General features: G+C 43.9%; 1 protein-coding gene across 1 annotated transcript; it reads right to left on the bottom strand.

Annotated features, from left to right (window-relative positions):
- Window positions 1-3,329: 3,329 nt before the first annotated feature.
- On the bottom strand, window positions 3,330-14,948 carry LOC139910261 (transmembrane and coiled-coil domain protein 3-like). Its single transcript, XM_071897510.2, has 4 exons — window positions 14,742-14,948; window positions 6,092-7,080; window positions 5,622-5,757; window positions 3,330-5,254 (listed from the first exon to the last, which is right to left on the bottom strand). Exons 1-4 carry the CDS (start codon window positions 14,805-14,807, stop codon window positions 4,952-4,954), a joined length of 1,494 nt encoding a protein of 497 aa, XP_071753611.2. The 5' UTR covers window positions 14,808-14,948; the 3' UTR covers window positions 3,330-4,951.
- Window positions 14,949-15,588: the final 640 nt, after the last annotated feature.

Genomic DNA, 15,588 nt, shown 5'->3' with positions numbered 1-15,588 from the left:
GTCTGGCTTCGATCCATCAGTGTCACTCTAGTGTGGCGAGAGCTGGTGCTGAGCAGAATGGGCACAGAAGGAATGTTGATACCATCAAACCTTGGTCAAATGGTATTTGAAAATAATTTGCGGTGTTTGTTTAAGTCTGCTTGCTGAACCAGTTGGGTGGGATTTAACTACACCAGGACAGCTCAGATAGTGTCAGCTAAGTTGTCAGTCACAGAAAGTACACTAAATTAACTTTCAAATATATTGTCTTGTGCTACACTTTCTGGCAATCGCTGCATTGTTCTATGTGACAACCCCCATCCATCCCACAGCTAAACATGATTTAAAAAAAAAAAAAAATGAAAAGAATTTGCAAGTACCAATTGGACATGGTCTGGACTCCATGCAGTGGGAGTGCTTGAGAGATGAGCTGTTTGTTCTGTAACAGAGAGCAGTCCCACAGAGCGTTAGGTCATACGCAGGGAACTTCTCCCACTCACACTGCTGTCTTTGTTTTGTCCAGATTCAACAAGTCATATGCATGGCTCCCACAGCTAAGGAGCTAAGGAATGTAGGTCTATAGCTGACTGGGAACGCACATGGGCACACACACACACAAACACACATACAGACACACATACACACAGACAAAGGACCAACGGTTCCTTATTTTGCGATGCGTATCTGCGGTTTAACAATGATCAAACAACATTATTGTGTAATCTAATGGAATGATGGATTGAATGAGTGTGACTTCATGCATGATTTCCTCAAAAATGCAAGTCATGAATGTGATTATCTGTGCTTTGGAATGCATGCAATGTCTGATAGATTTTTGTGTTAATCGTATAATGTTTAACATTTTTGTTTAGGTAAAATGTCAAATGGCATTAGCCCCGCTAGAACCATTCAGCTGAGGCAGTTTGCTTGTGAATACACCAGAGGGATCAACAGGCTGTATAATTACTCTTAACAGACAGTGTATCATTGACACTGTCAGTTGGACATGTAATGGAACCTCTGAGCTATAAAAGACAGTGATTCACCCCACAATCCACTTTACAGCACTGGGCTGCCAGCCTTTAACTCCAAGCATCGCTGTGGCGCTCTCTGGTTGCTTAGCAACTAAAGGAAATTGGAGGTGCCTTTGAATTAGGGCATTTTAAGAGGTGCTTTATATGAAGATCCAGAGACCTCGCTGATAAATGTTTCCATAAATCTGGAATTTTCAATGTATTCAGCTGCGGAAGTTCTAATTCTGGTCACAGACATTGCAGGGTGAGAGAGTTGCAGGTGTTGTTGTGCTTGCTGAAGTATGGCTCTGTGGCTCCATGTTAGAGGCAGTGTATATTTGATGTTATAGGGCTGAAGCAAAGCAAGGGAACATGGCCTGTTGCCATGACACCATAAACAGGAAATGGGAAGGGCCCAGCGCTGCCAGAGGATTCTAAATCAGCGTGGAAGTTGCCAGAGGGGTCATAACTTTCCCATGTTATAAATGTATGCAGTCTGAGTGACTGACTCAAATACGCACATTCACACACACACACACACACAAATACATACTGTATATATACAGTATATAAACACACACACACACACACACAAACAAAAAGTTAAAAAAAAAAAAAAGTATAAATGACTAAATTCAGACCAGCAAGACTTAGCTAATTTTATCCACACACTTCCCACTCTCTCCATTCTCGTCCTGTGAGTGAAAACTGTGTCCCTCCCTCTCACTCTTCCTCAGCGAGAGAACAGGAGTGAAGCTGCGGCAGTCCTTTTGGTGGCCTCCTCCAGGTCCCATCCCCTGCGGTCACCATGCCAACCTGTGTGAGGAGGAGGCTCGGCAGCGGGCCCTCGGCCGGCCCACAGAGAATTGATGAGGTCCTGGGATAATTAGCAGCTCATTATGGAGCCCGGTGAATAGGCCAACGAGCTCCAGGAGCCACCGGGGAGAGCGGAGTGGAAAACACACAGGACAGAGGCTCACATCAAAGGGAAGCGCTCACTTTTTAGATCACATAATACAGTGGAGAGTGGAAGAGACGGGGGAGAGAAAATATTGCTCTCCATTCACACCTACAAATATAGCTCCTAATCCCCGTTTTTAAGCCGCTGTGTGTGTGTATGCATGTGTGGGTGGCTGTGTGTGTGCGTGCGTGTGTGTGTGTGTGTGTGTGTGTGTGTGTGTGTTACCCAGAATCTCTGCATCACACACATCTGAGGTGCCTGTATTTCCCCCCCTAGAGGCCTTAGCTGCTCCACAAACCCATGAAGCACAGCCAGTCCTCCTACACACACACGCACATGCTCACACAGACATATGCACATACGACTCACGATTCAACTCTCAACTTACGCCTTCATAAAGTATGAGAACATCAAGCGAGTGCCAGAGATCCACAGTTAAGCTATCTGTCTATCATCCTCATTCCTCTGTGTTTCTCTGTCCCTCTGTGTGGCGTGCAGGCAGTCGCCAGTCACGCAGGCTAAACCATGCACACCGCTGTGCCAGGTGACCCATATTGCAGTGTGTAACCGTGCATGGGCTTTATTGTGTGTGTTTGTGTCTGACTAGGCCACACACACACACACACACACACACAGAGTCCTAGAAAGATAACTCTTGCCCTGATGGAAACCACATCAGTCGCAGTTACAGACGGAAATCAATCTGCAGACAGACTTCCGGCTCACAGCATGGAATATGACCTGGGCTTGATGGGAGCAAAGACTTATTATATATAGCAGTATGCTTCAGTGGAGCCATGTAGAAATACTGTAGTTCAGATATTCCATCATGAAAACAGCAGAGGGCGCTACCCCTCCAGTAATTAGGATATTATTAATGGCACTTTGAGTGGCATTTCCTTTTACTCTCTCTTCTGAGATATTGGATTTTTATAGTGTGGATTGGTGATATGGATTTTGATATTGTGGGACTGATTAATTAAAAAAATAAAACATATATGAAATCAAGTACACGAAAGCTGAATATCATGCAGTAGCTTGCCATTATGTTTGCTTGATCTCTGTCATGACTGCAGTGCAGCACTTATACCCTCTAGTGGTGGTAAAGGAGAGAGAAGTTGGTAGTATAACAACAGCAAAATGTGGTAGTTTTTTTATATTATGTGAAGGTACTTTTGAAAAGTTTTACTGAATTCATACCACTCCCATTTATTCAATTTCATTTTTAATACCAATCACAATTGGTGAGGGAATCAATAATTTCTGGGAATCAATAATCACTATTGAGACTTGCCAATACTGGAATGTTGGTAGATCAATCCAATAATATGACAAATACCAAACACCAAATTCAAATGCCAAGCATCAGTGAGAGGTTGATTAAAAAGGTTTCTTTAATTTAACAGAACTGTCAGACAAAGGCACGTAATGCATGAGAACAGAACGGATCAATCACATGAGTATGTAAACCAGATCCATAGTTCTGCAGGTGCGACTTCCTCAAATGTGTCCAAACAAACAGAATTTTATGCAGTCAACAGTACAATAGAGAGACGATGGCAAACGCCAACAAAAACAACAGAGTTATCATGGCAGACAAACATTAAGCATGGTGCATGCTTTCATGTGAGATCCTCATAGACAGTGTTCATAAGACTCACAGGAATTAATACATGGATCAGTCCAAAAAGTAGACTCCCAGTCCATCACTTAGCACCTTTTATGTGCTCCTCTGCCATCGTCAAGAGTCTTGAAGGCTACTTGTTGCTTCTTTAAGAAAGAGAATTGCATTTTTCCTCAGAAAAACAGCTTGTATCACAGTGTAACCCTTCGCCTCTCAATCACATTATTAGTAAAACACGACCATCAAACCTGACAAAAACCGTAAGACATGTAAATAGAGAGAACTAAGTAATTGGCTCCATACTTTTGTGTGTGTGTGTCTGCTATGAAGAGTGGCTTGTGTTGATATTATGGAGCCAACAGAACGGTAATGCAGTTGGATTGATTTTTGGCCCTTTGAGAGAGGAGGCAGCTGGTCTTATCACGGCCCGACAGTGGTCTCAGTGGTTATGGATCGCTCATGCCGACATTAATGACACTCCCTCACCCGCCCCCGGCAACACCCTGTCACTCCTCTAAACACTGACACAAAACGTGCTCTCCTAAAAGAAACATTTTAAAAATAGTGGTCTTAGAAATCAAAATATATTGCACTTTAAAATCAGGAACAGTAAACAGAGCAACTTTAAGACAATGACTGACCGTTGAACAGACAAGGCAATAAGGAATAAGAATACGTTGCGAAACTAGACACATAAAAAAACAAACATAATGTCCATCGCCTTTCTGTGCTCTTGTCTCTGTAGGTTCTTCAAATAAGTGTGATGCCAACACACTAGCTTTCTGTAGCTGTGACCGGGAGGGCACCAAGCTTGAGGTTGTGTTGTTTATTTGTGTGTGTGCATGTGCATGCTCGCATCAGTTTGATGGATGTTAAAGTCGGACTGAAAACAAAACAGGAATTATGATTATTATTTGCCAAATTCCAATACTCATCTAGGGAATACTCCCCCTAAAACTATGGGGAAACAAAGTGCGCCCCCTGCTGCTAAAGTGAATTTGGCCAATTAATTGTAACAGTGACAGTGAATTAATATTCACTCTTATTAATTATTCTATTATTCACTCTTATTTAATTATTTATTCATGTCTGAAGTGATTATTTCACACCAAACTATGAGGGAAAATTTGACAAATAAACTGATAGAAATATTCTTTTAAAAGCCAAGATGAAAATGTTAGTTACACACATCCATGTTATAGATGAGCAAAATCATCAGAATCGCATTTCAGTCCGACTTTAAAAACCATGGCCTCTGTGAATGTGAGGTGATCGTGTCTTCTGACGATTGTACAACCAATCCTCTCAGACAGTCCCATCCTGACAACTGACAGCGTCCGTGTCAACAGTGTTTTCAACATGGCTCCCTCGCCATCAGGCAGGCACGAGCACCCTGTCTACGGCACACTGTAAACGCTCCCAGTTCTTCCAGAATATGGCCAAAAAGCACACGCCCAGGAAGGTAGCTATCACATGGTGTCGACTCCTCATCAACGGAGCGGCAAACTTGGCAGCGGTGGAGACGCACACCAGGATGACGGTGATGATGGCCAGCATGATATTGATGCTCTTCCCCAGCAGGACTCTGGCGTCCCGGCTCTCTAGCTGGACCGTCTGCTGCTGCTGCTGCTGGAGCTCCAGCTTGGAGACTCGCGTCTGACACGACTCCAGGGCTTCCTGAGAGAGAGATGGAGAGATGGAGAGAGATGATATTGTGGGTCTGAATGCATACCAAGTGGCTAAAGGGCATTTTGCTGACCTTTTACCCCAAAGAGATTAATAAAGCATCTTTCTATCAGAGAACATGGATGGCCACAACTGTCAAATGAAAACAGACTTTTACATTAGTGGAGTTATAATTACTTTTTGACCAAGGAGAGTTCTGCTTTAGTGTGTCTTGTGCTTTTCCTGATGTTTGTCCTATATCATTCTGTACTATGGCCAATTGTTGATCAGTTAGATCTAGTTAGGCTCATTCTCTGTAAAGTCCTTTGAGACATGCATGTGATAAAGGGCTTGATAGCACAATAGATTTCCTGTTTACCTGTATATCCCTGGCCCTCTCATAAGCCTGGTAGGCCACCCGCTCCTCGATGCTGGCCAGCTCCTGCTTCAGATTAGCCGTCTCGTGCTGGTGAAGCTCTGTCAGGTCATTCAGCTGGTCTTCCAAACGCTCATACCTGGCAGTCAATGCAGGAGCATTAGTTAAACGGTACTACTTCTCTGTTTGGACATATTTAAATGTATATGAGGAAGCAAAGGCTTCCATCATGGTTTCTACTTTTTGTTCTGTGGATGTTATTGTGACGGATTATGTGCCGTCAACCACTGAGTGAATACTTTTCTCCAAACTCTCTTAAAGTGCTGTGGTTGTTTACATTTTTCAGATGGATAGTCCTATACTCTGACAGTATAGGACTATCTGACTGAGTGTCGAAGTGCCTTGGTATTGTATTAGACATCATGTAGAGACAGTGATAGATGTAAGTAATATAAACTGGACTGTGAGCAGACCTGTATCTCTCCTCCTGCAGTGTTTGGTTGATGATGCCATACTCTCTCTTGAACTGGGTCTTGAGGTCCTCCAGGTCCTCCTCCAGCTGGCTCTGGGCCTCCCGGATCTCCCTCACCTCCTCCAGGCTCAGGGCCAGTCTGCTCTGGCCGTCTTCCCCTGCCTCCTGCCCCTGGCCATGGCCTTGGCCCTGCGCCTGCTCCCCCGTCACCCCTCCCCCCACTGGGTTCCCATTACTGTCTGCTGATATGGAGGCACTCCCCGAGGAGCACTCATCATCGCTGGGATACTTGGGCTTGCCCACCATGGTGGCGCTGCTACTCAACCCTTTCCCTGCGCTGTCAGTGGGAAATGGAGAGGGAGCGTCCAGAGTGGTCTTGAGGTGGGCGATGTTGTCAGCACTGCCAAACTTGTTCCTGATGAGGTTGGCGAACTCTCTGGGCTTGCTGAAGAAGAAAGGAGGGGAGAGGGAAACGCCCGGTCCGATGGTCTTGATCTTGTCCAGGGTTGGGTGTCTGCCACTGCCGGTCATATCCCTCAGCAGCTCCTTGGGCGACTCCCTGGGTATGGTGCTGTGCTTGGCAAAGGAGTGAGAGGAGGAGGGGCTTTGGAAGCTTTCACTGTCTTTCATCTTGCGATGGTACTGCTCCAGCTTCTTCTGCATCTGGGCGATGTTCTGAGCCGACTTCTGGTTCTTCTTCTCAAATACCTGCTTGATGCGCCCCACTTGATTCTTGTCAGCACTGTTCACCAACTTAAGGTACTCGGCTACATTCTCATCGCACGCCGTCTGCTCGATCTTCAGCTGCTCAGTTACTTTGAGTATCTTTTGCTGGAGGCTGTCCAGGCAAGAGCGGCTGCGTTGCACCTCTACACCCAAACCAGGACCAGGACCTCCGTCGCTCAGGTCAAGGTCCAGGTTGTTCTCGGAGGAACCCCGACGCATCGGCCCCGGGATGCTCAGAACACTGCCCTCACTGCTCCTGTCCACCTACAGGAAGGACAAAAACACACACATCAGACACTCTAGATAAAGCTCACTGAGCACTAGACGTCATTTCAATGTTGTCTCTATGCTTTAGCTCTTTTATAGCCCAGGATCGTTTTTGGATATAGCCCAGTTTTAGACTAAGCAGTAAATACATTATTACATATTTAAACAATACATAAACATTTGTAAAGATAAAAAAAAAAAATATATGGACCAGAAAAAGTACCAGATAATGCTTTATTTTTCATTTACCCCAGAAGATGTGGTCTAAGATGAGCCTAGATATCTTTTAGCCTAGATATCTATAACCATTTATATGTCTTTTAAACAGCTAATCAAAGTAAAATTGCTCTGTGGGAACAGTTCAAAAACACTGTACAAGGAGAATTTGAAGGGATAATGTTTAACTATATGTGGAAGTTTCTCTAATGACAGCAACACAGTAAAAAATAAAATGTAAAATATGGCCTTCAATCCCAATTCCATGCATTGTGCTACTGGTGAGCTCTGCTTAACGCTCGTCTTTCACATTTACATGTCTGCATTTCGCATTGGCTCTGCATGTATTTATGCAGAGTGTGTCCTTGCCTCTGCACTATTCTGCTGTCTCAACAGTGCGACCATCTGGGTGTGTATGTAATGCTCTTATTTGGCAAATCTGTTACGTTTTAGAAGCCAGATCTTAATCCTATTTGTTTATAGTATAGCAAACAGATGACACCAATGACAAAATAGCTGCCATTAATGTGTATGAGAGAAGCGGAGCATGCACATCTAGGTCACTGATAATGACCACAACACTGAGGAAATCCTCTTTCCAGACATTATGCACTAGTTTAACAGTAAAGTAAAATTTTCCTCTGAATTATCAAGCCTAGAACTGTGAGGAGATCTCTGATGTATACATGGGGAAGTGAAACTGAATAAATATGAATAGCACCGAGTAAGCAAGACTCACTGAGGCACCTCACCAGTATGGAATGGAAACTGCAGAGAGAAACTAAGGGAGGATTTAAAAAGGCTGTGATAGAGCATTTTTAGAACAGAGAAGTGCAACTTGAAGTGATAGGAGGCGAAAGGGTTAACGCCTAACACGAAAAAGTGTTTTACAACAAACACTACGTGCCGCAAAATGCTGCACTAATCCTCAACAAATGTAACACTGCCGGTTTAAAGCACGTAAACAGATCGCCGAGACCCAAGCAGACTTATGTTTCAATCCTGCTTAGCATTTCCACATCACCGTGGAGTGGTTACATATTGCATGCTAAAGTATCTTGAGCATTGACTATTGCATCTAGAGGCCACTACACATTGATACTCCTCAACACATGACTATCAGGTGGAAGGGGGAGAGAGGGCGCAAAAAATAGGCTGATTAACCACGGCTGGACATACACTGGTACACACACACTCAGTAACATATAGTAGCTACACAAAATGAGAGAGAAAGGCACACATTCAGCAAAGCTGTTCCTCTCAGTTTCAACTGGATCTATTTTGAGTGACTCCTTTAAACATTATGGCCCCATGTACACTTGCTGTTGCCATTATACCCTCACACTCAGTCAACTGGTCACACTTGTTTATGAGTGTGATACATTGAGCAAGAATGTGATGCTATCCTCCCTTTGACTACATTTATTAGTAGGATGTGGTTTCACCATAATGTACACCACATATTTCTTTGTCACAGAAACTGTTTTGTGCTTGTACTTAAAAATGTGTATTTTGATTAGTCTCCATCTATGCCTATAATTTCTCTACTGACACAAAAAATTTACATATTTATGTATGCTGTATAACCAGAAAACGGCATGCCTCTTTCTACAAGTATGCCTGGGGTATTTCAGCCTGTCTCTCCCCTTCCCAGTCTCTCTCCCCCTCTCTGGCATCTGTCCTTCTTGAACACAAGACTCTTTCTCTGCAGAGAAAAAAACACACATTGTCCTGTCCTGCCTCTGCTCTGCCCAGGACTGCACTGTGATGACCAGGCTGCTGCATATGGATTCACTGGCCTGACGTATATGCGGAGGAGCTCTGCGCCCAGTCACATTCAAGCTCCATCCAGGGTGCACACACTGGCTTAAAACTTGTCAAAGTGATCGGGTTCAAACCTACTTAATCCTTTTGTCAAACCTGTTTGTCATAAGACAGAAAGGGGAGTCTAATGTCTTCCTTCTTCAAGAGGAAGTGTACAGAAGGTTGGTGTGTAGGCCGCTCATATTACCCAGTCTATTAGCTTTCAAATGACAAACACAAAGAACTGCCTGTTTACCCAGACAGCCACAGCTTGGACGGCATGCTATTCCTGCACTGCTGGAACTAAGCTAGCTCCTCAGGCACTCTGCTACCACCAGCCTTAACTCTGAAATGTTCAGGATTCTCCTCTGTAGCTTGAAGAGCCATGGAGGTCCCAGTGTACAGGGCACTGTATATTGCTGCAAGGTGCTGTGATAGCATAGATACAGTATGAGCACAAAACAGATCAAATAGTGGAGTGGTGTGACTGCTCCATCGACAGATCACTGTTGTAGCCTGCAGCAGAGGTACTGTACACCTCGACACGAGTGGGAGATGTTTGGAAAGAATATCTATACGTCTACCTTCACATTTATGCAGTTGGAGTCCTGATTGTTCAAGCATAACCCAAAAATTGCATTACATAGCTGGAATGAGGGGCGTTGTAGCTTTTATTTTTCAGCAGCATGAGGCCTGATTTATGAGAGCAGCTCAAATAACAGAATAACACAACCCAGATGTTTTACACACAAGAGAACCAAAAACACAAATGTGACATCTGACCATTTCCTGATAATAGCTTGTATAAAAATCTGATCATTTCATTTCAATAAGTGTATTGCCACTGCTGCTGCTGCTGCTGCTCGTGATTTCTACCCACACTGATTAACTGTTGTAGCAATCTGAAAGTCTCTCTGGATGAGTGGCTCTGTTAAATGAATTAGCCTCATGCTGATGAAAATGTCCTCCCAAATCTGCAGAGGCTGCCCTACTTTTCACTCCACTTCTCCATGTGGATTTGTGCAGACATTCTCCAGGGGTGGTGGAGGTAGGAGGGCGGGACAGGAGGATGGGGGAGGATTGAAGGTGTTTGGGGACAGCGGCCTCTGAGGATAGCCGTCAAAATCAAAGCCCAGTTACCAGGGGAAGAGCCCGCCACACCAGGACAGAGGGCAGCAGGGCAGCCTGGCGGTTAGAGGGACCGTCCTGTAACCGAAAGGTCACAGATTCAATCCAGGCTAACATCAGTGTGTTTCCATTAACAGCCAGCTGACCTGTCAAAGTGTCCTTGAGCAAGACACTGAACCCCTACCTGTGCTCACTCACTGTAATTCGCTTTGAATAAAAGCGTCACCTGAATGGCGAAAATGTAGAAAGTATAGGAGGTTGTGTTTGACCTATCCTCAACATCTGGTACATCACCACCAGTGTGAGGAAGCCTTCTTCAGACACTGTTCACGCTCCAATAAAGTGGGATTCACATTAACGCTCAAACCGTGGTGTCTGAAATTAACAAGCCAGGACATCACACACACATGTACGCCTGCTGTCTGACTCACCCATGGATGCTAGTGTGTCAGTAGAGCAGAAGCAGAGAGACAGACAGAGAGTGGGAGACAGAAGGAGAGAGCGAGAGGAAGTGTGAGAGAGAGAGACGGATGTGAGGATAGCATAAAGTGAGCATAACTCTCCTAATTTCGGGCTGGATGCTCCCAACCACAGTCCAATACATATCAGGATCTAGAGGAGGTCTTCCGCCCCCAGGGTGCCTCCCTCACACCTCTTCCCTCTATGTGGCCCCCGGCCCCCACGCTGCCCTACTTAACACACAGCGTCTGTCCAACACCATGACCCATTTAATATGTCCTGACCTCGCCAGGCAGCACAACATAAAGATCCAACTGCATTAGCCTCAATCTTAACCCAACAAGGGAGAGCCGAGCCGAGAGAGAAACTGTGAGCCTCTGCCCAAATCTCAGTTACACTTTGTTGTTTAAGGAAGCAAAGTCAGAGAGCAGAAAGAAATTGCAGATATTGCTCATCTTGTGCTGCAGTGCTCTCTTGGATCAATGATCTAGTTAGTAATTCAATTTTTCATGCAAAAACAACCTTGCGCTCACATGCCTGCTGCAGCATCGGCACAGACAAAGCAGAAACCAGTATCCCAGCCCTGAACTGCACTGAGGTGAACCCACAAAAAACAAATCAAGACTGGGTATTCAATGGGTGTGCACTAAATACTAAGCAGTATTAGTGGAATGATATTGGTTTAGATTAACAGAAGGTACAGAGTTTCTAGACGAAGCCGCTGTCCCTCCCTGAGGAGGGGATGTCAGTGAAATAACACTTCTTACGCAAACAGGAAGGCATGGACCTTGTAATAAGGAAGTAATGTTTGCAAGTCCACACAATAGCAGCAGATTAGCTTATCTGGTGAAACCATCAAATCATGATGTCATGCCATATGCAGGCACATAGACAGACACACACACACACACACACACACACACACAGGTGTCTGTGAGGCTGTGGTGTGATACTCACTGACACTTCTCCCTGTTTGTGTCTCTGCATGCAACCCCCCCCCACACACACACACACACACACACACAGTGATAGCCCTGGCACACTCACTGAGATGGAACAAAACCGTCCCTTCAGCAGAGAACAGAACCACAGAGGAAGAAGCCTGCGGTGCTTATTGGTATTCCCTCCAGCTGATCCTCATGGAGACAGACACTCTTCCACTCAGGGCTCACACAGGGAAACGGGAAGAGAAACTGAGAGACGGAGTGGGGGGGGGGGGGAGCGAGAGAGAGAGAGAGAGAGAGCATCTTTGAATGTAGTCAGAAAGCTGACCCAACATCTCCTCCTACTCTTCTCATCTGCATCCCATAGCTGTCTGTGCAGCCAAGCTTTGATTGCAAAACCTTTCTTTAAAGGCCAAACAATATGGCTCATCAGAATAAAAGGACAAAAACTACCAACAGAGTTTGAAGTCTGAAGTTTCCTGAAAGACTAATCCCCAGGAGCTCAGTGGAGTGAATTGCTTAAGACCTATTCCCTATTATCTCATAGACAAGCTGGTCCAAGATTAAATCAATAGCCCATTAACACTCCCAGCGTCTGCTTGCCCCAGTGGACTGGCAGAGTATTGAATGGAATTCAATTAAGATAAACATGTGGCTATATTCAATGTACTGATTCAAAGTGAGAGATTTTAGTAGAGTGAATGACGTAGCACTTTTGGTGAATAGTAAAGCAGCTCATATGGAACAACCAATATAACAGCCCAGGAGAAATACAAGAATGCAGTTGCCAGTTAATGATTCACAATGCACAGCACATGAAGGGACGCCAATTAAGAAGATGGACAACAGCCAAAAAGTCTGCCTAATTACAAAAAACTGAGTATGCCTGTATTCTGATGACATTAATGTTACTGAACCACTATTGGTAATGAGCGAGGTTCATGTAAGGACAGGCACGTCGCTGAGAAATGGCATGCAAATCTCTACACAGCCACCATCAATGGGGGCTAAAGGTACATGCTGGAAATAAGCCACTCAAACTGAGGTGTTGCATCATCGCTGGCCTCTCACCCACTGTATCTGCTGTACAATGGCTTTTTGAGGACAAAAATGCGATGTCATTTACGGCCAACAGAAGGAGGAAAGCATAATTACACAGTCCAGTGGTAATAGCCCAGCCAGTGAGTCAGATGTGTTGTTTCAATGCATTGTGCTGGTGTCAGGCTCTTGCTAACTTAACTTACGCTAACGGTAAAACGGCCTATTTGAGAAGCTGGCTCAAATTATTTGCGTACTATTCTTCTGTGTTCTACTCTGGGGGGGGAGGCAGAGTATTGATTTTGCTTTGATCTCTAAATGTCAGTGTTTCAATTTGAATAGTGCTGGTCTAAAGTATCTGCAGTGGGATGGTTTTTGAGACAAGCACTGGGGAAGGAGGAGACAACCTGCCAGTGTTCCCTTCAGGATGTATGATGCAATTAGTGGGTGGATCAAAACGAAGCTCTTTAAAGGTGGAGCGTGACTTCTGAACTTAATTTGGCTGGAGGGTATGATGGCTCATGCGAGGAGAAACGGGCTTGCCAAGTGACACATGGCTGACTTTCTGGTTGCACAGGACTCAACAAATGAAAGAGCATTCCACTTCATGGTGTCACTCTGCCTGTGAGAGCACCTGAATTTCACAGCTATTTAGGGATTTTTGGACGTCACACATTAACATCAGCAGAGGGTTGGTTGGTTTTCCCCGGAAGTTGTCAGTGTCAGTTGTACAGGCAATGACTAGATGTGCACCTAGATTACTACTACATTGCTGTTTAAGGACGTAAAATAAGACACATGACATGCCAGCAAAAATTAGGGCATTGCTCTCATGTGATCGTATATGGGTAACTTATGCTGGAGGCATGGAATTAATGTTTAAAAAGCATTAGCATTAGTTACACAAACTTTACCAACAACAGATTTAATGGTAAATTGTTTTAAAAGGGTTGTCTATAACTACATAAACAATGCAGTGCTATAAAGAATATTACATCATGTTCTGTATAAAATGATATTGTAAGAATCAGTGATGTAATGGTAAAGACGAAAAGGTGATCATCATAAGGCAAGCACCAATATCAACAAAAAATAAGTATATTTTCAGGAAAGCATTAATTTATGATTTTTTCTGAAAAGAGTCTACCCTTATAAATGATTTTGATACTGCTTGCTATGATATACACTACACCAGTGGTTCTCAACGTGGGGTCCGGGGACCACCAGGGGTCCTTGAGGGGGTCCCAGGAGGTCCCCAGCAAATTGATGAATTGGTAAAATTCAGCATTATTTAACTTACAAGAAGTTAACACAATTAGAGAAGGTAGAAGAATGACTATTTTGGTCATAGTTTCACTGTTATCCCTCTACCTACAATATAGAGTCATGGAATTCTGAAGAAAAAAAAAACATATCTAACAATAAAAATACAAAATCTGGCTCTATAATTTGTACTAAATTAGGGGTCCCTGATATGAAAAAGATTGAGAATCACTGCACTACACCGTGAATTCATGATGAAGATTTATGTCAGCCTAACAAGATGGGGAAACTGAGACGAGGTGGGTTCACCCTCCACTACATCCCAGGTAAAGCACTTTATTAGAATAGGAAAACTGGGCCAGGCGATGCGGGATCTCCACTAAAAAATTATATAAAACTGACACCACAGGAGTCCGAGTTGGTTCAGTCAAGACACTGAAATACGTACTCAACTCAAATCGATGTGATGAAACGCAGCATAGAAAGATTTCTGTCCAGTAGGATATCGTCCGGTATCGTCCGAACGAAAAATCGCCATATTATTCCTTTAATGTTCATAGGGATTTATGGGGTGCTGAGTTACCAGTCACCATATCATACCGTATGGACACGTACTTTTTCTCTTTGTACAGTATCCTGCTAAAATGTATTACAGGATTACAATGGTTCTTTTTAAATGAAGGCTACTGAGAAATAGGACGCAGCAGCTGTTGGCTTCACATGGGGATAAGCAAACAATGTATCGTTGGTACAGTACGGGAACTGCCTTTAATGAAACAATGCCGCAAAATAAACTCATCTACTCACCATCCGGCTGTTGAGGTATTTTTCTACTTCAGATAAACTTCGCACAGACACGCTGGTGCTGGGCATAATCCCGTGCTAGGCTTGCAGTCAATTAGAAACTCGTAGTTTTCAATTAAGGACCAGTAGTAGTAGTTTACAACTCTGGCGTAATCTCGCATCCATGTTTATCCCCCTCTCTCGCCCCTCTCTCTCCCCTCTCTCTCTGTCACACACACACATACACACACACACTCTGGCTACCCTCCTCAACATGTAATACAAAAAACAATGTGGTGACTCAAACTCCGCCTATTTCTCTCTGCAGAGTGGTAGAAAGAGGTGGAGTTAACTCTTTCAACACACGCCTGTAAGTGGGAGAAAAAGACGAATTACTCTGTGGTTTTTTGGGGTTGTTGGGGTTTTTTTTATAATAAAAGGCAACCGGTGCAAATCAGCATAATATTCCTATGATATTCCTATAGGTATCTATGGTACTCTAGAGTAAGTTTATAGTGACCTATTCTTCATGGTATTTTTATCTCCTATGATATCACTATAATATTACAATAGGGAATTAAAGCTGTGATATCATTTACTGATATTTACAGAGTATCATTAGAATATCTCATGCTCTTTTTGTGAGGGTAAATACAGCATAAGATTTTTTTTTCTCTCTGCTCTGCTGTCTCTCTGCCCTTGTCTTACAACACCTACACCAATTCCCCTCAAGCAGTATCAGTCAAACCCAAAGACGAAAGAGACCATGGGAACAGTCCAACTGGCCCTTTCATTCACATTCATTCAGCTTAGACTGAGCTAATCCACCTAGCAGGGAACACAAAAGCCTATGTTGCATCACAAAGTGCTT

Source organism: Centroberyx gerrardi, chromosome 4 (genome assembly GCF_048128805.1).
Source record: "Centroberyx gerrardi isolate f3 chromosome 4, fCenGer3.hap1.cur.20231027, whole genome shotgun sequence".
Taxonomy (NCBI): Eukaryota; Metazoa; Chordata; class Actinopteri; order Beryciformes; family Berycidae; genus Centroberyx; species Centroberyx gerrardi.
The sequence above is the reverse complement of the archived record's forward strand: the minus strand, read 5'-3'. Positions and strand labels throughout refer to the sequence as shown.

Coding starts and splice junctions, on each gene's coding strand:
- LOC139910261 (XM_071897510.2), bottom strand. CDS start 14,807: ATGCCCAGCACCAGCGTGTCTGTGCGAAGTTTATCTGAAGTAGAAAAA. Junction 5,758..6,091: donor CTGCAGGAGGAGAGATACAG/GTCTGCTCACAG, acceptor ATTGACTGCCAG/GTATGAGCGTTTGGAAGACC. Junction 5,255..5,621: donor AGAGGGCCAGGGATATACAG/GTAAACAGGAAA, acceptor TCTCTCTCTCAG/GAAGCCCTGGAGTCGTGTCA.